This window comes from Hyaena hyaena, unplaced genomic scaffold, assembly GCF_003009895.1.
Source record: "Hyaena hyaena isolate Hyena2069 unplaced genomic scaffold, ASM300989v1 scaffold_36, whole genome shotgun sequence".
In the NCBI taxonomy this organism is placed as follows: Eukaryota; Metazoa; Chordata; class Mammalia; order Carnivora; family Hyaenidae; genus Hyaena; species Hyaena hyaena.
Genome location: NW_024080668.1, coordinates 1,898,240 through 1,925,850, shown reverse-complemented (window position 1 = coordinate 1,925,850; position 27,611 = coordinate 1,898,240). Strand labels below are relative to the sequence as shown.

General features: G+C 37.5%; 1 protein-coding gene across 2 annotated transcripts in view; it reads left to right on the top strand.

Moving 5' to 3' along the window:
* The window catches only part of RDX (radixin), a 95,394-nt gene that overhangs the window by 20,934 nt on the left and 46,849 nt on the right, over positions 1 to 27,611 (top strand). For both annotated transcript variants that reach the window (XM_039229141.1, XM_039229140.1), the window contains 8 exons: positions 1,158 to 1,241; positions 7,355 to 7,450; positions 7,875 to 8,149; positions 13,942 to 14,025; positions 14,233 to 14,379; positions 17,840 to 17,936; positions 18,402 to 18,565; positions 22,748 to 22,878. In XM_039229141.1, the coding sequence (XP_039085072.1) occupies positions 1,158 to 1,241; positions 7,355 to 7,450; positions 7,875 to 8,149; positions 13,942 to 14,025; positions 14,233 to 14,379; positions 17,840 to 17,936; positions 18,402 to 18,565; positions 22,748 to 22,878 (1,078 nt within the window). The remainder of the gene's footprint in view (positions 1 to 1,157; positions 1,242 to 7,354; positions 7,451 to 7,874; positions 8,150 to 13,941; positions 14,026 to 14,232; positions 14,380 to 17,839; positions 17,937 to 18,401; positions 18,566 to 22,747; positions 22,879 to 27,611) is intronic.

Sequence of the window (27,611 nt, the reverse complement as noted above, 5' to 3'; positions counted from 1 at the left end):
GTGTATATGTGTATCAACATTTCCTAATAGGCATTATTTAAAGGATAGACTTGTAAGGTTTATTTGATTAGAGAAGATATTTCAGATAAAAGTTACATATGCAGAGGTATATTATTAGAATAAGTACAAAATATAAAGAGGAAATAAGTCACATTTAGAGTTGTAATAGTATGAGTTAAAAACATAGATTGTGCCACATGATAGTAAACTCTTAGTGACGATGATACTCTGGAATTAAAATTATTTTTGTTAAGGCATGTGAAGATTTTGGTGAGGATATCCAGTTAGAAAGGTATTTATACAAAAGAATTTAGGATAGAGTCTAACAAATAAAGGTCAATCAGAGTGCTCTTTATAAAGTGAATATATTTGCAGAATAAACAAATACTATAAAATAAATACTATAGAATATATACTATAGGATATAGAATAAATACTGTAAAATAAATAAATGAATATTATCTGAATTTTGTGTTGAAAGACGGGATAGTGAATGACATTCCAAGAATTTGGAGTTATGGTCAATTGAAATACCTCCTCTGCTGCTGGGTATCCCTGTGTCCTTGGGCAAGTAATGGGAGCTCTTTTAGTTTCTATAGAAATTAATGTATTTCCCAGTATTGTTGCAGGGGCTAAATGAGAATATGGAAAGCTCATGGCCTAGTGCCTAGTATGTATGCTAAGCACACAATAATTTTTTTTAAAAATTTTTAATGTTTTATTTATTTCTAGGAGGGAGAGAGAGAGACAGCGTGAGCAGGGGAGTGTCAGAGAGAGAGGGAGACACAGAATTTGAAACAGGTTCCAGGCTCTGAGCTGGCAGCACAGAGCCCGACACAGGGCTTGAACCCACAAACCGTGAGATCATGACCGAAAGGAAAGTCGGACGCTTAACCGACTAAGCCACCCAGGTGCCCCAATAAATGTTTTTAAAAGAGGACTTTGTAAGCTCTTTTTCAAATAGATTTTAGATTTCCTAACTAAAATCAAACTTTATCACTTTAATAAAGAGAATACTAGGTATAGATATGGAGTAGTTCTTTATTGCCTGCACATTATGTTTTATTTTATAAATCAAATGAGAATGTTTCCTCATGTTTAATACTTAAAAAATACATTCTCTTTCCTAATGATTTTCCCTTCTTTTTTTTCTGCAGATCAATGTACGCGTGACCACCATGGATGCTGAGCTGGAGTTTGCCATTCAGCCCAATACGACTGGCAAGCAGCTTTTTGACCAGGTATCATGGGGCCACATGATGTAGGCCACTTTTGACAGTATAGCCTGGACTCTGTTGCAACTTCTTTGTATGTTTTTGTGTAATTTTACTGTTATTGCAACAATGTGGCCCTTGGAATTTTTCACAGTACCTATTCCAGATATCTGGCACAACTGTAGAGACCGGTTGTTTCTCATTCCTGGGTTTGAGAGAGAAGACTTTTTAAAAATAATTATTAGATGTGTTTTTTTTTTCCTGTTTGTATGTTTTTGTTTGTTTAAATCTTAGTTAACATAAAGTATAAGTTTTAGGAGTAGAATTTAGTAATTCGTTACTTAAATATAACGCCCAGTGCTCATCACAAGTGCCCTCCTTAATACTCATCATCTACTTTACCCATCCCCCACCTCCCTGCCACCAGCAGCCCTCAGCTTGTTCTCTGTAGGTAAGAGGCTCTTATGGTTTGCTTACCTCTTTTTTCCCCCTTTCTCTTGTTCATCTGTTTTGTTTCTAAAATTCCACGAGTGAAGTCATACAGTATTTATCTTTCTCTGACTTATTTCATCTAGCACAGTACACTCTAGTTCTATCCGCTTTGTTGCAGATGACAAGATTTCATCATTTTTGATCATTGAATAATACATCACATCTTCTGTATCCATTCATCAATTGATAGACATTTGGGCTCTTTCCTTACTTTGGCTATTGTTGATAGTGCTGCTGTAAACATTGGGGTGCATGTACCCCCTCAAATCAGCATTTTTTTTATCCTTTGGGTAAGTACCTAAAAGTCCCATTGCTGGATTGTAGGGTGATTCCATTTTTAATTTTTTGAGGAACCTCCATACTGTTTTCCAGAGCAACTGTACCCGTTTGCATTCCCAGTAGCAGTGCAAGAGGGTTCCCCTTTCTCTGCATCCTCACCAACATCTCTTATTTCCTGAGTTGTTAATGTTAGCCATTATGACAGGTGTGAGGTGGTATCTCGGTGTGGTTTTGATTTGTATTTCTCTGATGAGTATCTTTTCATGTGTCTTGTTAGCCATCTGGATGTCTTTTTTGGAAAAGTGTCTGTTCATATCTTCTGCCCATTTCTCTTTGGGATTATTTGTTTTTTGGGTGTTGAGTTTGGAGTTCTCCAACCCTTTATCAGATATGTCATTTGCAGATATCTTCTCCCATTCCGTATGCTGCCTTTTAGCTTTTAGTTTTGCTGACAGTTTCTTTTGCTGTGCAGAAGTTTTTTATCTTGATGAGGTCCCAGTAGTTCATTTTTGCTTTTGTTTCCCTTACCTCTGGAGATATGTCAATTAAGAAGTTGCTGTGGCTGAGGTCAGAGAGGTTGCTGCCTCTTTTCTTCTCAGGATTTTGGTGGTTTCCTGTCTTACATCCACTTTGAGTTTATTTTTGTGTATGGTGTAAGAAAGTGGTCCAGGTACATTCTTTTGCATGTCTCTGGCCAGTTTTCCCAACAGCATTTAGAAGGTATTTCTTTAACGTCTGCTATGTGAAGTGTTGTAATGAGGACAAAAAAGAAGTGAAAGACCCTGTGCACAGTGAGGTGGGTGGAGATCCTAGACAGAGGGGAGGTCAGGGACACGGGGAGCTCAAGGCTGTAAGGAGGTACCTGCAGCTGTTTGGTGCCATAGCCTCATAAGTGAACATGGGTGTCACATTAAGGAATGTGGACTACGGGTCTTGTCTTTTTTTCTCACTCTTGAATGCAGATTTGAGCCACTGATGGAGCTTTAAAAAAAGAAAAAGCAATGCTCGAAAACCTTTTCCAAAGATTCAGATTTAATTGTCTGGGGCCTACTGTAAATCACTAGTTTTTTTTTTTTTTTTAAGCTCCCCAGGTGTGCCCAGCTAGCTCAGTGGGTAGAGCATGAAACTCAAGTTCCCCAGGTGGTGCAGTATGATGTTATTACTGATGTTTTATTGGGAAGGGGAGGACAGAGATTGGTACCCAGAGGCCAAGTGGTTAGGAAGGTGACTTGATTGCAAAAGGGAGGAAGGTGATAGATTTTGCAGGGCATGAGGCTCAGGGAAGAATGTTTACATGAACTTTTACATCTGAGCCAGAGAGCAGTGGTCTGTGGTTAGACTTCTTGAACTTAGTGAACAGAACAGGAGACAGAATTTCTAATGTACAGCAGTAAGTAACCTAATAGATATTTGGTTTTATTATGTAGCATTTTATCACATGCTAATCTAAAATATGATATAAAATTTAAAAATTCCCGGAAAGTTGTTTCTTTTCCTGACAAAATATAGTTAATCTTCCTGACTAGGTAATTGATGATCTGGAAAGCCGTGATAAGGTCTTTTTGTAAGATGAAAGGTTATTTTGTATGAGTGAGCAAATTCTTAAAGCAAAATCATAAGCAGCTACATGCACCATACCTTATACACATTTTACCTTATGGACTAATATGGCATTCTTTTCTGTTGATTCTTCTAGGCTTCCTGTTTGTGAATCTATAGCCTATCTTACTTGAATACAAATGTGAATGGAGAGGTGCCTGGATGATTCAGTTGGTTAAGCATTCAGCTCTTGATTTCAGTTCATGTCCGGATCTCACAGTTGTTGGGATTAAGCCCTATGCTGTTAGTGCAGAGCCTGCTTGGGATTCTCTTTTCCTCTCTCTCTCTCTGCTTCTCCACCCCTCCCCCTCCAAACTAAATAAGCATTTTTAAAAACGTGAATGGAGTTAGCATTTATTGTACTTACTTTGTAGCAAGTTGAAATGTCATAGTGAGTGCAGTGTTTGTGTTAGTCAAAAAGTAATCAGCAAGTGGGCCTTTATGATACTGTGTACTGAGAAATAAAATACTTGTTTTTTATTAAGTAGAGTTGCTTTCGTTTGGATACCAGGGAGGAAGGACACCTCCTTTATTGCAGTGCGTTGTTGTGCGGTAGTTGAAGAGTATGGGCTCTGGAGCCACGCTGCCTGCAGTAGAGTCCTAGCTTTAGCTGTTTGATCTGGACAGTTTACTTGCTTTGCCTCATTTGTTTCATTTGTACAATGAAGATGATGATGGATAGCACTCTTCTTCCCTGAGGAGGTTGTTGTGAGTTAAGTGAGAATCCATCTATGGAAAGTACATAGGACAGTATTTGATACACGCACACACATACACACACACACACACACACACACACACACACAGTTGTTAGTATAAATGAAGTTCTAGGTAAGGAGTGTTGTTATATGTAATGTACTTTCTCAGCAGTTATTTCTCAGTGTCACTATTGTTTTCTGACAGCTTCTCTTGAGTCCAAATGTTAGGATCTAAAAGCAGGCTTTACCTTGAGTATAGTGAGTATATGAAGTGGGTTGGCAGGTAGGTAGGTTCACGGTCTGACCAGGAGCAGACTAGAGATAGGGGTACTCTCAAGCGAGGGTCCATAGCAACCCGAGTCCATTTGTACTGTAGCAAAGCGTCACTTCTGATTGTGATGAGCTTGAGGTCAGCTGCTGTGTGTAGGGGGCTCTAACCGAGCGCATGGGGTCCTTGGGTTTACTGCCTGATCTTCCCACATTGTCCTTTGTGTCTAACTTCATTTGTGGGATTAGAGAGTATTCAGACTCCTAAGCAGCGTTCAACATGATCTTTAGTATGCAAGAAAAAAAAATTAAAATGTTTGTTCATATTTTTGTCCTTTTTCAAGTTAGTTTAAAAATATATGCTTTATAATGTGTTACTGTGATTACTTGTGTATAATTCATAGATAAGTATACATATATTGTGATTAAGTGCTCAGTATTTTTTTTTAAGTTTATTTATTGAGAGAGTGAGAAAGAGCAAGAGAGCCAGAGTTGGGGAGGGCAGAGAGAGGGGGAGAGAGAGAGAACCCCAAGCAGGCTCCTTAGCACTTAAACCCACAAACTGTGAGCCCAAATCAAGAGTCAGATGTTTAGCTGACTAAGCCACTCAGACACCACTTCCTCAAGTATGTTTTTACTTATAAAAGTATGTGGCTGAAAGTTTCTAAGTACCCTTTGAGAAGTAGTAGGAAAAGCACTGAAGAGATAGGGCCTCTTAAAGAATTTCACAGCCGAGCTCTCTTGCTCTTCTTGGTGTTTGTTGACCGTCTCCAGTTAGTTAAGGTGCTACCCTCCGTGCCCACTGCGGTGGATCCCCTTTCCTCAGCAAGCATCATGAATCACACAGAGCCTAATGGCCACAACTCAGGCAACTACTTTGAAACATTTCTCCCTGTTGCTTTTGACCTATATAAGTTTCTTACTCTGCTGTCCTGAGCTGGAATATTTTCTTTGGCTCTTCTGGGACAACCTGTCTTTTGCCAAAGTTAAATTATTTGGGATCTCCTTTGTCTAGTTTTAAGTTTTGGTTGCTTGGCACTGATCAGTTTTTGCATCATTGCGAGGCTTTATATCCCATATCATCCAGAAATTTCTATTTTTATTTTTTTGATAGTAACTTTCCCTAGAGCTAAATGTTTTCTTTTCATTTTTTTGCTGTGTGTAATTTTAGTGAATTTTTCAAGAGAAGGGAAGTTAACTGAAGGGTTCAGTATGCTATCTTGAAGTCTAAAAACCTGACATGTTTAAAAAAATTTTTTTAATGTTTATTTATTTTTGAAAAAGAGAACATGAGCAGGGGAGGGAGAGAGAGCAAGGGAGACACAGAATCTGAAGCAGGCACCAGGCTCTGAGCTGTCAGCAGAGAGCCCAGTGCGGGGCTCGAAGTCACAAACCATGAGATCATGACCTGAGCCGAAGTCGGACGCTTAAGCGGCTGAGCCACCCAGGCACCCCTGTATTTTGATATTTTAAAAAAATAAGCCAAGAATATTTATCATATAAAAACTAATGTTGAATCTTTCTCTATAGCTTTTCAAATATTAATAAACTCTCACCTCTCCTGGCTCATTTCCCTCACTTTATCTTAATATAGATTTTTTAAAAAATAATCTTTTCCTTATAAGTGTTGGTACATTATTTGGTGGACCCTAGCTTACCACTTTATTTACTCTGATACTTTTGAATGCCTTCCATAGGCTACTAATTCTTTAGGATGACATGATTAAGATGAATAAGGCAGTAATCTCTGTCCTTAGTTTTAAACAATGGAAGATCTCTGTCCTTAGTTTTAAACAATGGGGGGTAAATAGACACACTACTAGTCATACAGTTACTTATGATAAGATAGAATAAATGTCCTAGTAGATAAAGTACTGTGGGAACATTAAGGAACAAGTGATTTAATTTTATCTGTATAATAGGACAGCTTCATTCATAGAAGGCATGTTAGTAGAGCTGGGCCTTGAGGAAAAGATTATTTAGAAGGTGGCAAAAGTACAGAAGAAACATTCTAGGTGGAAGAAGAAGCATGAGGGGCGCCTGGGTGGCTCAGTCGGTTAAGCGTCTGACTTTAGCTCAGGTCATGATCTCACGGTACGTGGTTTTGCGCCCCGCGTCGGGCTCTGCGCTGACAGCTAGCTCAGAGCCTGGAGCCTGCTTCAGATTCTGTGTCTCCCTCTCTCTCTTGACCCTTGCCTGCTCACACTGTCCCACTGTCTCTCAGAAATTTAAAAAAAAGAAGCATGAGCAGAGTTGGAGAAGGGTAAAATTTGGGCATGTTCCAAAAATGGTGTCTTGTTCAGAAGGGGAGAACATAGAATATTTATATTGATGGTAGGTGAAGAGTATAGTAGAAGGGGGCATGGAATCACCAGCGGGATTACCTGGAGGTATGGCTTTTACTTGTCCTAGGGACTCTCATCACCATAATGATGCTGTTTGCCTTGCCTGCCCACTTGTGTGGTTGTGGAGATAAATTGAAATAGGCAAGTGGGATTATGACAGCTTTGTATATATTTCCTGGACTTCTTGTTATCTCTTGGGGTCATGATGGGAGATAAGAAAGAAAAAGAGGTTTAAAAAAATGGATCACAGAAAATGGAAATAACGTTACAAAATGTAATACATAAAACCTGAAGTTTTCAGAAATGTTCCTTTAATTAGTGTATGAAATTTAAGAAAGACCTCTATAGCAGAGGAATATACCTATAACACCTCTGGTTTTGGTTTTTGTTTTTTTTTTTTAATACAGTATCATTTCCTTATACTGTGAATGTTGAACTGAATTTGAACTTTCTTTTTAAGGTGGTGAAAACAGTTGGATTGCGTGAGGTCTGGTTTTTTGGGCTGCAGTATGTGGACAGCAAAGGTTATTCTACATGGCTTAAACTAAATAAAAAGGTAAAATATGTATTAAATTGAGCTAATAATTAAGTTATTTTGAAGTTATCATGATCGTGAATTTGTACCAGGAAAGCGCAGTGTCTGACTCACGTCAGACCTCCTTTTGTAATCATTTCTGAGTCATTAAAGGTGTCATGTCTTTTAATTCAATGTTACCATGAATTTTATCATCTTAGAAAACTGCAATGTTCAATTTTCCTGTTTGAAAACTTAATATGTAATAAATAATATTAGGTGTAACTGAGTGCTTTGATTTTGATTTAAACATCTAAAGAATAAGTTTCTTATAAGTTTAGAATCTTACTTATACACTAGAGTCTTACTTATGGATTTAGAATCTTATACTTCACATCTTTCTTCAAAAAGAGAATTTGATGTGAACTTACGGTTTTGTTGATGATGTTTGAACTTACTGTTCCAGGTGACACAGCAAGATGTTAAAAAAGAGAATCCTTTACAGTTTAAATTTAGAGCTAAATTCTTTCCTGAAGATGTTTCTGAGGAATTAATTCAAGAAATAACCCAGAGACTTTTCTTCCTGCAAGTTAAGGAAGCCATCTTAAATGATGAGATCTATTGTCCACCAGAGACTGCAGTTCTTCTGGCTTCCTATGCTGTCCAGGCCAAGTACGGAGATTATAATAAAGAGATTCATAAATCAGGCTACCTGGCTAATGATAGACTCCTACCCCAGCGGTAAGTGAAAGATGTTGTTTTAATTTTGAATGTTTTCATTTTAGAGAGAGAGTGTGAATGCGAGCGGGGATGGGGAGAGGGGCTGAGGGAGAGGGGGACAGTCTTAGGTATGGTCTGTGCTGAGCGGACCACTAGACTAGGCATTTGAAAACTGAGTTTAAAACACCTTTTAGGGATGTCTGGCTGGCTTAGTTGGAAGAGCATGTGACACTTGATCTCGGGGTTATTAGTTTGAGCCCTATGTTGGGTGTGGAGATTACTTAAATAAACTTAAAAAAACAAAACACTACTTAAAAAAGTTAAAAACTGGGGTGCCTTGATGGCTCAGTAGGTTAAGCATCTGACTTTGGCTCAAGTCATGATCTCACAATTCTTGAGTTCAAGCCCTGCATCAGGCTCTCTGCCCTCAGCACAGGGCCTGCTTCAGATCCTCTGTCTGCCTCTCTCTCTCCGCCCCTGTCCCACTTGCACTCTGTCTCAGTCAAAATAAATAAACTTTTAAAACAATAATGAAAAAACTAAAAAGTTAAAAACTTAATTCTGTAGAGGAAGTGTAGCCTGGCTCTTATATTATCAAAGCATTTATGAGGCATCTGTCTGTGTGAGAATTTTTACCAGGCAAGAGTTGTTACAGTCCTTCCCCAAGCCCATATTACCACTAGCTCCATTTATTGCTTGTCTTGTGGGAATGAGGAGATGAGGTAGAAAGTTTAGGTAATTACAGCATCTATAAATCCATGTAGCTACTGGGTCATGACTTTTAAAAGTATATTCCCTCTGATCCAGCTAGCAAACTTAAAATTTTTTAAATCTATTTACAAACTTCTGAAATATAATTTTTCATAAAAAACATGTTTCAGGGGCACCTGAGTGGTTCAGTAGGTTGAGCATCCGAATCTTGATTTTGGCTGAAGTTATGATCTCAGAGCCCTGGTCGCGAGGTCAAGCCCCACATCACGCTCTGCACTGAGCGTGGAGCCTGCTTGGGATTCTGTCTCTCCCTTTCTTTCTCTGCCCCTTTCCCACTCGTGCACTTTCTCTCTCTCTCTCTCACAAGTAAATATTTTTTAAAAAGACAACATCAAATATTACTTTAAAATATCTCAGTTCATAATTAGAGTAGCATGCTAGGATGTACATGGAGATCACTTAGAACCTGGAGAGAAAGTGTTAACTGTGCTTAGTCCAAATTCCTGAATTTTAAAATTTCTATATTTAAATGCAAATTGCATATTATTAACCTAAGATTTAATTGCTGTACTACTTCCTTGTAGTTTTTAAGCTTTTAAATGGTAGTTTCTTTTTCATAGATAGTAAATATGAAGAAAGGAAACTACTTCATGTCCACTTGTATTACTTTGGTTGTAGGCATTAACATTTATTTTTGGCTAATCAGTTGTGTTGTGTTAATACATGCTTTAGAAGGTATCATTAAAAGCATAATAGCTTTAATATTTGATTATTAAATATTACAGTGTTCTTTAATGCTGTTGCAATAATAGTTTTCTTAGAAGATAAAATAATACATTCTGTGCACCAAAGAATCAGAAATACGAGACACCTCTTAATCTGTATTTAATTTTGATTATTATTCCAACCCTAAGTTCTTGGTCTCAGATTTTTTTTCAAGTATTGAATTGAATAGTTATTACTAGCACAGTAGAATTTCATTTCAGAAAAGGGTTGGTTTTTATTTTTAATTGAGATTCAATTATTTTAATTTTTATTGAAGTGTAGTTGGCACACAATGTGACATTACTTTCAGGTGTACAACATAGTGAATCCACAACTCTGTACCATAATTGAGATATAGTTTATACTTAGTAAAATGCACAGGAGGTTAAGTTGTAAATCAGGACCTAAGGTAAATATCATATATAATCAAAACTAACCTTACAGTTTCTTAATTTTTTGTAGAATAGGCATGCTTTATCTTAGGTATATCATAGATGGTTCTTTTTTTTCCCCCAAGATTTTTTTTAAGCTTATTTATTTATTTTGAGAGAAAGAAAGCAGGGGAGGGCCAGAGAGAGAGGGAGGGTGGGAGAGAGAGAGAGAGAATTCCGAGCAAGCCTCACACTGTCAGTGCAGAGCCCAGTGCAGGGGCTTGAACCCACGAACTGTGAGATCATGACCTGAGCCGAAGTCAAGAGTTGGACATTTAACTGTGTCACCCATGCCCCGATGGTTGTTCTTTTAATGTTAGATTAGATTGCTCTTTAGTTGAGTACAAGATGATGTAATTGACTTCCATTTAGTAGTCATATGATTTTTTATAATATTTTAAACATGGGAATCACATTCAAGCACAATTTAATTTTTTTTTATTTTAAATGCATGTGTGCTGTAGCCAACTGTATTTAAAAAGAGGATAATAGCACATACCCTTCAAGATTTGGTCCACAATTTTGAAGTTAGAGACAGTCAGGTGTTCTTGAGGTTGGTAATGTTTGGAGGACTATTTCAAGCTATCTGAGCTTAAAAGAGTCTTACTCATAAAGTCAGAATACTGGGTACCTGGGTGGCTCAGTCATTAAACATCTGACTTCCGCTCATGTCATTATCTCATGTTTCTTGAGTTCAAGTCCCATGTTGGGTGAACTTGAGCCTCACTTTGGGTGAACACGAGCCCCACTTTGGGTAAAACATGAGCCCTGCCTCGGGTGAACCCCGCTTCTCTCTCTCTCACCCCCTAACCTCCTTCCTGGGATTCTCTCTCTCTCTGCCCCTGACTCACTTATGCTCCCACACTAAATAAATAAGTAAACAAACAAACAAATAGTTTCCTTTAAAAAAATAAAATCAGAATACTAGTTTTTATATTTAGAATGGAGAAAATACCTTTATAGTAATGAACTTAATTCTGTGTCTGGTATAGCACACTTTTTCTCACTAAGTACCTAAGTGGGGGAATTAGTAATCAGGTTTTTTGGTCATCCTAAATCAAACACAATTTGATGACTTTGATGGATGCTTTTAGTTCTTGTATAGAAAAACCTGGATAAGCAGTCTGTTCTCCCACAGTACAGTTTAGCTTTCTCTTGACGCGGATGGTCACATCCACCAGATAGTATCTCTCTCCTTTGAAAAGAACTAGATATACGTAACTTTTATGTGCCAGTTTTCTGGTTCAGGCATCTGGGTAGTTAGTAATACCGTTTTGCCAAGGTATGGGGAGAAGCAGTATGTTTTTGAGGAAGATTTCAGTTTTGAATCTGCCGAGTTTGAAACATAACCAGTATAACCATGGGAGTTAGTTAGTATTCATTTCTAGATGTGGATCTGGATATTGGAGAGTAATGTGAACACAGTCTGATATGGTTTTAGTAATAGTCAGCAAATAGATAATTATCCCATGGGAATGAAGGAGATGAACTTAACAGTACATCTAAAATGAGCAACAGGCCTAAGACAGATCTTGTTAGAACTTAATTTTTAAGTACAGGGGAAGAGGCTCCTTTAAAGCATAGTTGAGAGAATATGTCCAGAGAGTACAGAATAATAATAGCAGAGGAATGTTAATTATGGAAGCCAAGGTATAAGGAAGCTTTAAGGAAGGACTGGTTAGCAGTCATATAGTACAAACAGATCGAGTATAATAGGACAACTCAGGTGTCTATTGGGTTTAGCAATAAGGATATTGGGAGTAACCTTAGTGGAAGCAGCTTCAGCATGTTGTTGTGGTCGCAGCTGGACTGTGGGGCACTAGGGGCAGTGGATGCCAGATGCAAATGAAAGATAGTGAATATGGATAGTTCTTAAAAGAAGTTGGTCTATGGAAAAAAAAGAAACCGAAAAAAAAAAATAACCATGGAAGCAAGAGTTTATAGACCTGTTCTTTAAAAGATGGAAAAGAACTGATTTGTTGTAATTCCTTTATTTTCTATACAGTTTTGAGTACCTCTTCAGTACTGGTACTGGGCATATAGTGGTGAGGAATATGGTTGTGGTGATCCTTTGCCAAATCACTATATGTCATGTGCGTGTGTGTGCGTACACACATACGTGCAGGGGACAATAAATATGTCCCCTGTCATAAATGAGGAAGTATAGATCCTGAGGCAGTGAAGAGAGAAGTCCTTTAAAAACCCAGATAGACAGATTTAAATCCAAGTCAGACAGATTAGCCATGAAGATGGACTCCTTTCTCTGGACAGAAGAAAGGGCAGGAAATTTTGAATACCTGCAGATAACTTATACAGATTAATAGTACAGGTTTATTATGCAAAATGCAAACAAATGATAGTTGAAAGGTAGGTTATAAAAAGCTAGAACATAAATCTTAATGGCATCCAATTTAACCCATACCTTCAGATATACTTAATATCACCATCCTAGCACTTGGCTGCACTGATGATGCCCTCAAGGCTGATTGCATTCCTCTTGGTGAGCAGAGGAGGCAAGGCAGCAAAAGAAAGTATAAACACAGAACTATGTAGAAACTTAAATGCTCTAAGGGGGAAGACAAAACTCCTCTCTCAAAAAGCCAAGAGCTTGAAAGAGGATACACAGAGAAAGGAGCAGTGCATTGTAAGAACATAATGGTTTGTTTGAGACCTCATTAGGGACTCCGCTCTAAATAGTAACTTTTGCAAAGGATGATGGCATTCTGAGGTTCCTTACACTGCCAGACATTCCTGGGTTTCCCAGAACTTTTTTATACAGTTAAATGATAATATTTTAACACCACAGCTTTTGCTATTAGTAAAGTAGGATCTGAGGATTCACCAATAAAGAAAGATGTATAATTATCATTATATGACCCAAAGAGAATAGAAATAAATAATCTGTAGTGTGTAGAGTAGATAAATTATATGCATGTTGAAATTGCTGATTTGGTGTTAAAATATTAGTAGTAGAAAATATGTTTGCTTACATTTACATAAGGAACACTGGAAGGTTTGAAAAGAAACTCCAAAGTTATTTGGAGAGCATGGAATGGTAAAAAGTATAACTTTTCACATGTATAATTTTATGTAAAGCATTATCTATAGAAAATAACAAAATGAAATTTAGCACCAAGAAAAGTGAATATATGAAGAATTTAAGAATTCTGATTTTCACTCCATTCTCTTATTTTTCTGTTAGTAATGAGAAAGTCCTTTTCCTTTTTTTTTCTTTTTTGTCCAATACTGTATTCATTGGAAACATTTCAGTTCCCATAAACTATGTGTGTATCTGTTTTTTAAAATAATTTCAGGATTCTAGAAACGTTTTTGTTGAGATAATTCGAGATTCACATGCAGTTGTAAAAAATAGAGGGATTCCATGTATCCTTCTCCCAGCGTTTTGCAGCGTTTTGGTAACATCTTTCATGTTGAGTACTCTGTCAACCAAGATACTGATACAGTCTACCAACCTGATTCAGATTTCATCAGTTTCACATGCAGTCAGGTGCACGCGCATGCGCGGGTGTGTGTGTGTACTCTGTGCAATTTGATCATGAATATGAGTTTTTATGACAGCTGCCATCACAGTTAAGGTATTGAATGGGTCGATTTTTAAAAAAAAATTTTTTTAACGTTTATTTATTTTCGAGAGATAGAGAGGGATAGAGCGGGAGTCGGGGAGGGGAAGAGAGAGAGGGAAACATAGAACCCGAAGCAGGCTACAGGCTCCGAGCTGTCAACACAGAGTCCAGTGGGGGGCTCGAACCTATGGAATGCGAGATCATGACCCGAGCCAAAGCCGGATGCTTACTGAGCCACACAGGTGCCCCGAGTCTAGGCTTTTAAAGGAGTGTTGATTTTGAACCATAGAGGCATTCTCATAGATTTTTTTCCCTCTTACAGTGTTTTGGAACAACACAAGCTGACAAAAGAACAGTGGGAAGAGAGAATACAGAACTGGCATGAAGAACACAGAGGAATGCTCAGGTAATTGGGTGGCTATTTTCTTAGTGTTTTTCCTCAATGTATTTTTATTTCATAACATTTATTAATACATCAGATTATCCACCAAAGATCATTCAACTTATATGAATAAGTATAAAGCACTACATTTTAATCCAAAGTATTTTTGTAATTTGTTTGGTATTACCTTTATTTAAGCGTATTAACAATAAACTTTATTTATTTTAACAGGGAAGATTCTATGATGGAATACCTGAAGATTGCACAAGATCTAGAAATGTATGGAGTCAACTATTTTGAAATAAAAAATAAAAAGGGAACTGAATTGTGGCTAGGTGTTGATGCTCTGGGTCTGAATATTTATGAGCATGATGACAAGTGAGTAAATTAGCTGCATAGTGAACTAGTCATTAATCAGTGATCTGTATGGCTTTAATTTCATACTCTGTAAAAGTTCCTTTTTGACTTGATTACTCTTACTGCTTTTTTTTTTTTCTGCTTAATTGATTAGTTAATGACACATAGACTTTTGGATATCATATTTCCATTTTTGCAACATCTTATATCTTCAGAGTTCTGCTTGTCAGTGTACTTATCAGATGGAGTGATTCACTTTTATTTGCTCTCTTGTGAGTTCTGTCCCGTAAATTAATTAAATTAAATCTTCACCCTTTATAGGTGAAGAATAATTTCTTAAATATTATGCTTGGCATATAGATTGAAATTGAAATTCACATATATAGGAAATCAAGAGCAATGAGAATGAAATTAATAGATGCATGATTTATTGTATTCTGTAACACCTTTTTAAAGACATTTATAGGAATTGTTTTGAATGTTTTTGGACATTAGTAGAGTATCACTGTATTAAGTGAGCATAATGGATAGTGTAATTTTATTTTGAAATTGACCAGGCATTAATTTTTATATTAATATAAAATACATCAGACTCATAATATCTTTAGGAATGATAGCTACAGTTGCTTTATATTTTCTTTAATTTATTTGCTGTACCACATAAGCTTTTTTTTTTTTTTTTTTTATTTCTAGGAGAGAGAGAGAGAGAGACAGCGTGAGCAGGGGAGGGTCAGAGAGAGAGGGAGTCACAGACCGAAACAGGCTCCAGGCTCTGAGCTGGCAGTCAGCACAGAGCCCGACGCGGGGCTCGAACCCACGAACCGCGAGATCATGATCCAAGCGAAAGTCGGACGCTTAACCGACTAAGCCACCCAGGCGCCCCCCACATAAGCTTTTAAGTCTGTGCCAATAATGTCTTTTCCTAAGGCATTTCTCTTTATTCTGGGTTGGTTCTAGAATTCTAGTTTCATTATTACCAATATCTAATAATGTACACATTTCTAACAATAAGTCTAGAAGAGCGCATTTTATAATTTTACTCTGATATGTATTTTTTATTTATATTACCAGGCAAGTTAAAAGGCTATATCATTCAGAAGAGAATATTTTGAAAATTTTGAAAAGCAAAATGGATTTACAGACCAGTCCTGTGGACCAGATTTTTTCCCCTTTTCTTTCTTTTAAAAATCATTGAATTAGTTTCTACTAAAGTATCCATTATAGATAAGGTTACAGATAAAAATGGGGACTATGAAAGAGGGGGTTAGCTCAGAATGGGAGGGACTAAGATTTGAGATTATGGACAAAGGAGAATTTGGTCTTCTCTATACTGGTTCATTTTTTTTTAAATAACTAAAATCTATTGTATTTCTAAGATTTTTTTAAAAATCAAAATAGAGGACTTTAAAAGCTTGTTAGGTTCTTAACAGTTCTGCTATTAATTGCCTTTGTGACCCTGGTCAAGTTACTAACTCTCTGAAATTCTTGTAACTGCCAGTCTGACGTCAAAGATTATTGTGAGAATTGCATGAGGAAATTGCTTTAGAATAGTTCAAAGTAATGTGTAAATGTAGTACAGCATTACCTTAAAAATTACTGTGTTCCTTGTGGCGCCTGGATGGCTCAGTCAATTAAACATCTGATTTCAGCTCAGGTCATGAGCTCACTGTTCATGTATTTGAGCTCTGGGCCGTGTTCTGTGCTGACAGCTCAGAGCCTAGAGCCTGCTTCAGATTCTCTCACTCCCTCTCTCTCTGCCCCTCCCCCACTCGTGCTCTGTCCTCTCTCTCAAAAAAAAAATAATAAACGTTAAAAAAAACAATAGATGTCTTCCAGCACCCTTCTTTTTAAAAGCAGGTAGCTTTGACATTTGAATGGCCGTTGGAGGGCAGTATAAAGCACGGATATTGATAAAGGAGGTCTTCTGTAAAAAAATTATGTGCTGTGCTGCAGTTCGCAATCTTCTTAAGAATTAAAAGAACTATCAATAGGTAGAAGTTCATGCTCTATTCTCAGAATACTGACTAAAAAGATGTCTTTTGGCCAGCATGGATATCATAATCATTTTGCACACTTGTTACTAGAAAACAGTGACAAATTTGATGGGTAGTCTGAAACAGTAAAATATGTGAAAAGCAGAAACAAAATTGTTGTTCCAATCTGTTCCCTAAATCTGTGTGTGTGGCGTGGTAAAATGGGGTTAAGTGGTGCATAGTTTTAGGAATTCCAGGGGCGCCTGGGTGGCTCAGTCATTTGGGCCTCTAACTTCGGCCCAGGTCATGATCTCATATTCGTGGGTTCGAGCCCCGCGTCAGGCTCTGTGCTATGAGTTTGGAGCCTGGAGCCTGATTCTGATTCTGTGTCTCTCTGTCTCTCTGCCCCTCCCCCTCTAATGCTCTGTTTCTTTCTGTCTCAAAAATAAATAAAACATTAAAACAAAATTTTTTTAAGCTGGAATTCCAGCCCTGCCACTTATCCGAACATTGGTGTATGTGAATGTCTAACGTGTTTTTCTGCGGAGATAGAATTCACATACCATAAAGTTAATCCCTTTAAAGGTACTGAAAGTAAGGACTACTGGGTGGCTCAGTCAGTTAAGCATCCGACTTTGGCTCAAGTCATGATCTTACCGTTTCTGAGTTCAAGCCCCACTTGGGCTCTGTGCTGATAGCTCAGATCCTGGAGCCTGCTCTGAGATTGTGTGTGTGCGCGTGTGTGTCCCGTGTGTCCCTCCCCACTCATGCTTTGTCTCGCATTCTCTGAAAAATCATCATTAAAAAAATTAGGGACACCTGGGTGGCTCAGTTAGTTAAGCGTCTGGATCTGAGTTTGGGCTCAGGTCATGATCTCACGGTTTGTGAGTTCAAGCCCTGCATTGGGCTCTGTGCTGACAGTGCAGAGCCTGCTTGGAATTCTGTCTCTCTCCCTCTCTGCCTCTCCACTGCTCGTGCTTTCTCTCTCTCTCTCTCTCTCAAAATAAATAAACATAAAAAAATTTAAAGATACTGGAAATTAGTGTTTTTAATGTTTTCACAAATACTCATTTTAAAAGTAAACAGGAAGGAAATAAAAAATTTTTTATATTTAGTAACATGTCTATAATCACATGAAAGGCTATGAAGATTTCTTTTTTTCCTCCCTCTTCATAAATATATTTAATAGTTTTAGTAGCTTGAATCTAAATCAGCTACTACAGAGCCCCAGCAAGTTCAGTTCTGCACTCTGGCTTGTTAGTGTTTTCTAGGTCATTTTAAGAAAATAAGTGTGACACTTTGGAGGCTCATGATGCATTATAAAATCCTTCAATCCTTAATTGGTCACATTTCCCCTTCGGAGATAATGTCAGTAGTATGAGTACTGTAATGCATTTGAGAGTCTGGCACTCTTCAGCCTGGCCATTCAGCTAAATGGGCCCCAAAATGTTATGAGTTGTGTCTTTTGTTTCCTGCTTTTAAGTAAAGGAATGCTCTCATTTTTTAAGGTTAACACCTAAAATTGGTTTTCCCTGGAGTGAAATCAGAAATATTTCGTTTAATGACAAAAAATTTGTTATAAAGCCAATCGACAAAAAGGCACCCGTAAGTAAAATTCTTTTATATGTTTTCTGTATTAACTCTTGATTCATTTCTGCCACTTTGCTGCAGTATCATTTGAAGAGTGGCATTGTTCATCATTTATTGACTTGCTCCTGAGAAACATTTTCTTTCCATAGTTGAACTTTCCTAGTGATAAAATAATGAATGCTATTAAAAATAAAAGGTGTTAGTCTTTTTTATAACATAAATATTAGAGTTTTATTTTAACTGAGTTTCATCTATAAGGTAGGTGATGTTTGTTAACAGTCCTCATCCCTAAGAAGCAGCTGGGAGCCTTCACCATTCGGTGCAAATATGGCATACTCACTAGGAAGTAGGACATTTTATGATTTCTAAACTGTGGATAACATGACATTAGAATTCATACCACATATTAAAATTTAGTGCAGATGATTGTGAGAGACACTATCCTCAGGAAGATTTTAAATTTAGAAACTTTATGTTTAGGATTTTGTTTTTTATGCACCTCGTCTGAGAATCAACAAGCGGATTTTGGCTTTATGTATGGGAAACCACGAACTCTACATGCGAAGAAGGAAGCCTGATACTATTGAAGTGCAGCAGATGAAGGCTCAGGCAAGGGAGGAGAAACATCAGAAGCAGTTGGAAAGGTATGGAGTTTAAACCTGCGATTCATGAGCTAAAATTTAAGAACGCTCAGTTTCTTTAACATTCTCTGAGCTTACATTTTTGCATTGTTTCCGTTGTATTAAAATTGAATGAGTATTCTTGTTATCCTCTTTTGAAATGAGTGTGTATACTTTTCGAGTGAGAAATATTTGTCAGATATTTCTGAGGAGGTAGCTTCCCATAATTTCACAGATGGGCTTTTTTTTTTTTTTTTTTTTTTTTTTTTAACATACTTGATTTTCTCTAACACTAGTTTGGGTACCATAGTAGTTTGGAATTTTTCATGTTTGTTTCACTTGGAGTTGTATTTCTAAATTTTTCAGGGTAAGAATTGCTAAAAATTGTGCTTTAAAGCCCTGTCAGTGACACCATTGAACTCAGATGAAAAGTCACTATACAGAATAACACTAGTAACTTACAGATTTCAAATGTATTGGAAATAATGTGATTTGAATATAAGAATTAAGTAGGTCCTCTGCTAGATAAAATTTTACTACTTACCATTTAGTGTTTGTGTTTAATGATGTTTTGTTTTGTTTTTTTCTTAAATGTTCCATGTAATTTAGATAGCTCTCCTCAGGTTGTCTGCCTTAGACAAGTCTACTGCATCGCCAGACATCTTCTTAGAGGCATGCCCCTTGCCAGTAATTCTTGACCCATCATTAAAGAAACTCGGTTGAGGGGCGCCTGGGTGGCTTAGTCGGTTAAGCGTCCGACTTTCGCTTAGGTCATGATCTCGCGGTTCGTGGGTTTGAGCCCCGCGTCGGGCTCTGTGCTGACTGCCAGCTCAGAGCCTGGAGCCTATTTCAGAGTCTGTGTCTCCCTCTCTCTCTGACCCTCTCCTGCTCACGCTGTCTCTCTCTCTCTCTCCTAGAAATAAATAAAAATATATTTAAAAAAAAAAAAAGATACTCGGTTGGATTGACTGTGCTCTATCATTTTTCACTGCTCTCATGCGGCTTAGGATCACACTGTGGTTCTAGTCTTAACATGCTTTTTAAAGTAGTTCTTTTTTTTTTTTTTTAGTTTTTTTTAATGTTTTATTTATTTCTGAGAGAGAGAGAGAGATAGCAAGAGCAGGGGAGGGTCAGAGAGAGAGGGAGACACAGAATCTGAAGCAGGCTCCAGGCTCTGAGCTGTCAGCACAGAGCCCGACGTGGGGCTCGAACCCGCGCACTGTGAGATCATGACCTGAGCCGAAGTCGGACGCTTAATCGACTTAGTCACCCAGGTGCCCCTAAAGTAGTTCTTTATTGAGTTTTACTTTCTATATATTCATACCCATCTTAGCCTTTCCATTTCTCTCACAAAGACAGGGTTTTTTTCCCTTTTTTCCTTCCTTCCTTCTACGCATTTCCACCCTTACCTCTACCTTCTCTTTATTTCTCACTCCCCTTCCCTTCCTGGTCTATGTCTAAGATCTCCTGTCATAAGTTTAAAAAAAAAAAAAAAAATTCACACCTCATACCCATTACTCCATAAAATGTCCTCTGTTCTGCTTCTCTGTAACGTTGATATACTATTTACATTCTCAGATATATTTAGGTCCATTGATCCTTTATTTCTCTCACATAGAGAAGAGTGCTGGATGGCTTCTAGGATGCGTAGTATGATTAATAAATACCATTTGGTGATGTTGCTGTATTTGAGTTACTCTAAAGCCCAGGTGAAAGTGGAAAACTTGAAGTTTCTTTTCTCACACAGGAACCATGCCATGGTTTCTGTCTCAGATAAATTTTACTACCTTTCATTAAAAAACATTTACTGACTGCCTCGTACCCTATAGGAATTCAGTCACTGGTTAACTCATTTGAATGCCTGGAGGAGGTTTTATATTAGTCTAGCACACAGGGATCTGGCAGGTCTTTCAGAAATGGCATGCCGAGGCTTCCTCTGGTCTCTGCTTTCCAGATCAGAAAGAGGAAGAGACAACTGCACATATGGAAACAGTTCAGGTCAGGCTCACTGGCAGATTAGTGAGCAGATGCCGGGCGGGGAGGGCACGGGGCGGGAGGTGCGCAGCACATGCTGCCTGTGCTACTGGAGTCTCAGGCTAGAGCTGGAGTTGGGAAGGGGCAGCGAGGGCAGCCCCTTTCCCTTCAGTACTGTGGTCTCCGTGGCCATATTCTCTCACCTGAACTCCCACAACTGGATTTCTGGCAGCGAAAATGAAGTTCTATACTGTGGGTTATGGGGCTCTGTAATCTGTACTCTTAAGTTCTCTACATCCAAATTGAATGGTAATTCACTCCAATTTCTGAACAGTTTTTTGTATGGCTAAAATCGTTACCAAATTTAAAAATGGAGACATTTTAAGGGCACCTGGATAGCTCATTCGGTTAAACATCTGACTCTTGATTTTGGCTCAGGTCATGATCTCATGGTTAGTGGGATCAAGCTCCATGTCCAGCTCAGCATGGATGACCTGGAGCCTGCTTGGGAATCTCTGTCTTCCTCTCTCTCTGCCCCTCCAAATAAGTAAATAAACATTTTTTTTAAAATGGAGACAATTTAGAGTCAGATACTCACATACCAGCTGTAGCTTAGCTGTGTGGTATTCTGTGTCATGGCTGGCTGCCTGTGTCACTGTGACCCAGCTTTAAGGATGCACAATTTTTGTGAGAAACAATGACAGTGGTATACAGACATTTAGTCAAATACTTGGTGCTTAGTAAGTAGTATAATGCTTAATATTATTAATTAATGCATAATCTTGATTGAAGCTGAATATAAATTAGCTTTTAACCTTTACTTAAGGAAAATGTAATTGGGTTCATCTGATAATCTTTAAAAAAGTAAGGTATTCTAAAATATTTGACTTTCTCCATGTTAGTACAGAGAATTGAGAGTTTATTAATGTTATTTACGCTCTTAAACTAGAACAACTTTGTCAAATTAGTGTTTCCAAACCTAAACTCTGAATAAGAACTTACATTTATGGCACTTAATCACAAGAGGTTTTATGGGAAAATGGAACTTTACTAAGGCTTGACAGTTAGAATTAGGCTTAGAGTTAGAGGGGGGCACCCTTGAACTTGAGGTTTTGGCCTGGTGTACCAGGTCACCATTAGCTGTCTGTCTTACTTCTTGCTGACTTGTTATAACTCTACCTGTTTGCCCATAGCTGGAGCCTCTTCCTGTGGTGAGGCAGATAAATAGCTAGGAGCTGTAGGAATTTTTAAGTTTAGGTTTACAGAGTAAGGGAAAAAAGCTTTGATAATAAAACTTTGCTGACTTTATCAGAGATTGGAAATTGAGATGTTGTACCTAAAATTCAAAACTGACACCAGATGGCAGTGATGGTTTTTTTGGAAATTTAACTGTACTCAGATAAGAATCAGGGATGAAATCATAATTTTTTAAAAATTTTAGTGAGTACTGGCTTGGAAGGGGACAGATGGGCGGGGGGAGGGAGGGAGAAGATCCTAAGCAGGGTCCACACTGAACCGGGATGCAGGGCTGTGCTGTTCTGTGCTGCCAGCTCGGAGCCTGGAGCCTGCTTCAGATTCTGTGTCTCCCTCTCTCTCTGACCCTCCCCTGCTCGCTCGCTTGCTCTCTCTCTCTTTTTCTCAAATAAATTTTTAAAAAAGCATTGAAAATTCTTGTGCTCCCAGGTTATTTTTCTTACACTGTTTAATGTAAAATAACCTTGTATACTCCCTTTTAAGCCTTATTTCTCTCAAGGAAAGTGTGCAGTTAACTCCCTTTGTGCTGACCTGACCTGTAATTTATCGTCAGAATTCACCAAATATGCAAGTGATAATTCTCCTAATGTCCCCCCCCATCCAAGTCTACAGTAGAAACATGGTTTGTATACAGGGATGTGTTTGACAGTTTTACTTTCTTAATACTTCTGTAAATTTGTCCTTTGAAAATCTTTCCACAATAGTTAAATTGTTAATATCTTTTTAAGCAGCCCTATACTACGTTTTCTGTGACCTCACAAAAAGAATGCCTTGTAATGCCGTGTGTGTGTGTATGTGCGCGCGCATGTAACAGGGCAGTCCTGTGTTTTCACCTGGATGGTTTTTTGAGCCCAGCTGAATATAACGAAGACTCTTAAAATATGTATAGTTTTTTCCTGGTTGACTCACATTACTTGGGTTTCACGTAAATATTTCTATGTATTAATTTGTAACAAAGCAATTCTAATTCCTCCGAAGGGCACAATTAGAGAATGAGAAGAAGAAAAGGGAGATAGCAGAAAAGGAAAAAGAGAGGATAGAACGTGAAAAGGAGGAGCTAATGGAGCGTCTGCGACAAATCGAAGAACAGACACTGAAGGCCCAGAAAGGTAGGAGCTTCTGTTTGACTTTGGATTCTTCTGTCAGATGTAGTAGTGCCTCACTCTGTTAAATCTTATTTGTCTTGTAGGATAATTCCACTTAGTTGTCAGATTAATACATATAGGAATCATATCCTAGACATGTTTAACTGAGGCACATAGAATGTTCCTGTGTTCTTTCTCTTTTATTCACTTAAACACGGAGCTGTTTTCATGTGTACCCTTATTATATGTTGCAAATAAGTGTATATATTAATTTTTTCCACTTACTGTTCAGCGTTCTGTAAACAAACACTTGCTAGCATTTAAACTGAAGTCATTTTATTTGATGGTTTATGGATATTTCAGTATTTTAAGGCAGCTAAGTAACTTAAGGCGTTTTAAGCTATTCTGACTGTAATAAACTCCTTTGGAAATCCATCTCTAAATTTCATCTTAGTATATTAAATACACAACACATAGGAGTGTTTGTTTTTGGTAACACCTTGGGATGAACTACTTCCTATGCAGGATGTAACCAAAATGCTACAGTGTATAGAAAAAAAAATTGGATTTAGAGAGTGGTTTATATTCCATAACTCTAGGATAAGCTACTTTCAAACAACAAATAGTAGGAAGAACAGAATAATAAAGGTATTGAGCAAAATAAGATGTTTTTCTTCATAAGCGGCGGGATTTGGTGAGGGTTATAAATGTATGAAATATATACTATTAACTGGAATTAATACCTACTTTTCTGACAACTGGTAGAATGAGCTTTTAGTTCTATCTTTCTAAATAGAATAATAACCTTATTGAAGGTTACTCTCATTCCTTACATCCCATGTGGGGGAAGGTCTGGAGAATTTGCAAGTGGGGAACTACAGGACGAAGCCCCAGAGACTGCTGTAAACCCACAAACTGGTTGATCATTCTGATTCCAAGAGGATTGGAAATAATAATTGTAAGAGAGGAAATAGAAAAATCCTGGACTTTATTCTGACTCATTAGAAACCTCACTTCTAAGCACTAGAAAATGCCTTAGTACAAAGATTAAATTAAATACACTTGTTTGCAGGCCACAACGCAAGAGTAGAACCTGTTTTCTTAATTCCAATTGTCTATACCACTGTTTATACCACTCCAGGTGACTTTTTTGTTGATTAAAGTGGACATTTATGAAGTACCTACTTTGTGCTGCCTTCTGGGAATACAGAGAGCTAGTGCGCGTGGGGCCATGTGTGTGTGGTTGGCAAAAATAAGATACAGTCTTAAAAATACAAGTAAAGTGAGGCCATGTGTGCCAGGTGCCGTGGAAGACTAGAAGCAGTACTTGTAGAGGAAGAATGCTGTCAAATGGAATGTGTGTTTAAAAAAAAAAAAAAAAAAAAAGCTTAAATCTATGATACTGGTGTGATTTTTTTAAAAAAGATTGATAGCTCTTTTTAATTTACATATATCTTTTTCTGAGAGAATAGCTATTAAATCTTTCAATTTCATTTATTTAGGTTGCATAATAAAAATGTTAATGATTTACACACAGAAAACTACTCAAGTCCAGAAGCGCTAAAGAATCTAAGGAAGATAGAACCTAAGAAAGAATGTAGAGTATCCCTGTCAAGACAGTTTCCGATCAGTCATCTTATGGCAAAGGATGTGTGATTGTTTCTTGGTTTTGGTTTTTCCTAATAATAAAGCTTTCCCAGGCTGTCCTAAAATCTACATGATTGTCTTGTAATTTATGCTAAACTCTCACTCAAATACAGTAACTCTGGCCATATCTAAGTAATAGCATTTAGTAGATAAGCCTAAAATTTTTTGTTGGAGAAGAAACTTTTTCTATACTTTGTTATTGTTGTTGTATTTAAAAAAACTTTTTATTACAGTTGTTGTTATTTGAAATGAGTCATAAATCATTGTACAGAACCATTCTACCATTTACGTTTCCGCAATTCATCGCTGTTAAATTATTTTTTTTTAAGTTTATTTATTTTGAGAGACAGTGTGAGTGGAGCAGGGGCAGAGAGAGGGAGAGAGAATCCCAAGCAGGCTCTGCACTTTTAGCACAGAGCTGGACATGGATCTCATAAAACTATGACATCATGACCTGAACTGAAACCAAGAGTGAGACGCTTAACCAACTAAGCTACTCAAGTACCCCTCTTTATCACTTTTTCAACCATCTCTGAAGATATATTAGTGACTGTATTTGAGATATAATAGAGCCAGATTTGCATTGTTACTGTTCCAGCAAATATCAAAGTGAAATCCTACTTTGAAAAGACAAACCACAAGAAAAAAGTAGAGTGATTTCATTCTGAATACTTAAGTGTGCACTAGACACACTGAAGCACTTAGTGTGTACTAGGCACTATTGTAGGTATTGGGGATAGAGTACTGAACAGATAAGATCCCTGCTTTCATGGAACTTATGTTTTATTGAGGAAAGACAGTAATAAAATAACATAATGAAGATCATTTTATATTTTTAATGTTCAGGAGGAAGTAAACATGATAGTGTGATAAAAGTAGCTGTTTGGAGTTGGGGGGGGTTGACTGTTATGTATATACATTGTTTACAAACAGGAGTCAACCTTTAATTCTGTCATTAACTTAGAATATGACCTTTAGAAAATCATTTTAACCTCTCAATTTCCTTAGGTTTTTAATTTCTAGAATAGAAGTAAATAATCCCTAATTTAGTTTATAAGACTCTTTTGGAAAATATTTTTAAATTTTAATTGTAACATACATATAGTAATGTTCTCATCTCTTAGATACAAGGCTTAATGAATTTTTACTAAGTGAATTTATTCCTGTGGCTACCCAGAACAAAGTATAGAACATTACTTCCACTCAGGGAACTTGCCTTCTGTCCCTTCCCAGTCGTTTTTCCACCCCAAATATGACTCTGATATATATCTTCATAAGAGTTAAGTCTTACTTTTTTGAGAGAGAGCATGCACGTGGGTGTGCAGGCCAATGGGGGAGGGGCAAAGGGAGAGGGAGAGAGAGAATCTTAAGTTGGCTGCAGGCCCAGCATGGAGCCCCATGCAGGGCTCGGTCTCACAACTGTGAGATCATGACCTGAACCAAAATCAGGAGTTGGACTATTAACCAACTGAGCCACCCAGGCGCCCCTAGTCTTTTAAATTTTTAACAGCTTTGTTGAGATATGTACAGTACCACAAAATTAATGATTTAAAGTATATAGTTTAATGTTTTTTAGTGTATTTAGAGCTGTGCGGCTGACCCCTACAATTCCAAAAGTTTCATCACCCCAAAAAGAAACCCCAAACCCATTAGCAGTCTGCCAGATTTCTTTCCCCAGCCCTCCCTCCCCCAGGACAGGTAACTACTAATCTCCTCTCTCACTCTGTAGACCCACGTATTCTGGTCATTTCAAGTGAATGGAAAAGTGCGGAATGTGGTCTTTGGTAGCTGTCTCATGGGGCATCTTGTTTGTGAGGTTCACCCGTTTCATAGCTTGTATCAGGCACTCATTCCTTTTTCCAGCTGAATAATCACTGTATGCATAGCCTGCGTCTTACTTATTCATTAGTTGGTGAACATTTGGGTTGTTTCCACTATTTGGCTGTTGTGAATATGTTGCTATGAACGTCTGTTTACTGGTTATTGTGTATTTGGATGTTTTCATTTCTTTTGAGTGTAAACCTGGGAGTAGATTAATGGGTCATAGGTAAGCTCACTTTGAACTTTCTGATGAACTGCCGATCTGGTGTGTAAAGCAAGTAACACCTGTTGCATTCCCACTAGCAGCATGTGATTTATGTGATCCACATTCTCACCAACACTTGCTCCTGTTAGTCTTTTGGATTATGGTCATCCTTCTGCATGTGAAGCGCTCTTCTGGTTTTGATTTGCATTTTCCAAATGGCTAATGATGTTAAGCATCTTTCTATAGAGATTTTTGGTCATTTGTATATCTTCTTTGGAAAAATATATTTTTAAAATTTCCCATTTTTCAGTGGCATTGTCTTTTTGTTGTTGAGGTATTAGAGTGTTTTATGTAGCTCAGTACAGATATCTTATGACCTACCAGATACAGGATTTGCACATTTTTTCTCCTGTGGGTTATCTTCACTTCGATGGTGGTGTTCTTTGAAGCCCAGTGATTTTAAATTTGGATGGAGTACTGCTTATTTATTTTTCCTTTTTTGCTTGTGCTTTTGGTGTTATGCCTAAGAATAGTCTTGCCTGTTTTTGAACTACATATAAATTCATGTAGTTGGCTCCTTTTTGCTCAAATCTTATGCCTATAGCTGTAGTTTATTCTTTTATGTGGCTGTGTAATACTCTGTTGCATATATATAGTTTATCCATTCTACTGGTGGTAAGAGACATTTGGGACTTTTCCAGTTTGGGGCTGTTATGAAATTAAGCTGCTATGAACATTCTTAAACATAGCACTTAGGTATTAATTTGAAGGAGGTATAGACACCTGGGGTAGAACTGCTGGATCACACCACAGTTTATCATAGATCCTGCCACCATTTCCCAAAGTGATTGTGTCAGTGTTCATTCCTACAGTAGTGAATGGAAGTTCATTTGCTCTATGTCTTCATTACTTTAATGACTTGTTATTATCAGTGTTTGTTTTTGTGTTCTTTGTTTAGTCATGATGGTGAGCACAGTGAGTACAGGGCATTTTCTTGATGACTGATCATTTGATTTTGAGCATTTTTGCAAAGGTTTATAGCTATCTATAAAGTGTTTTTTCATGCCTTTTGCCTAATTAACTT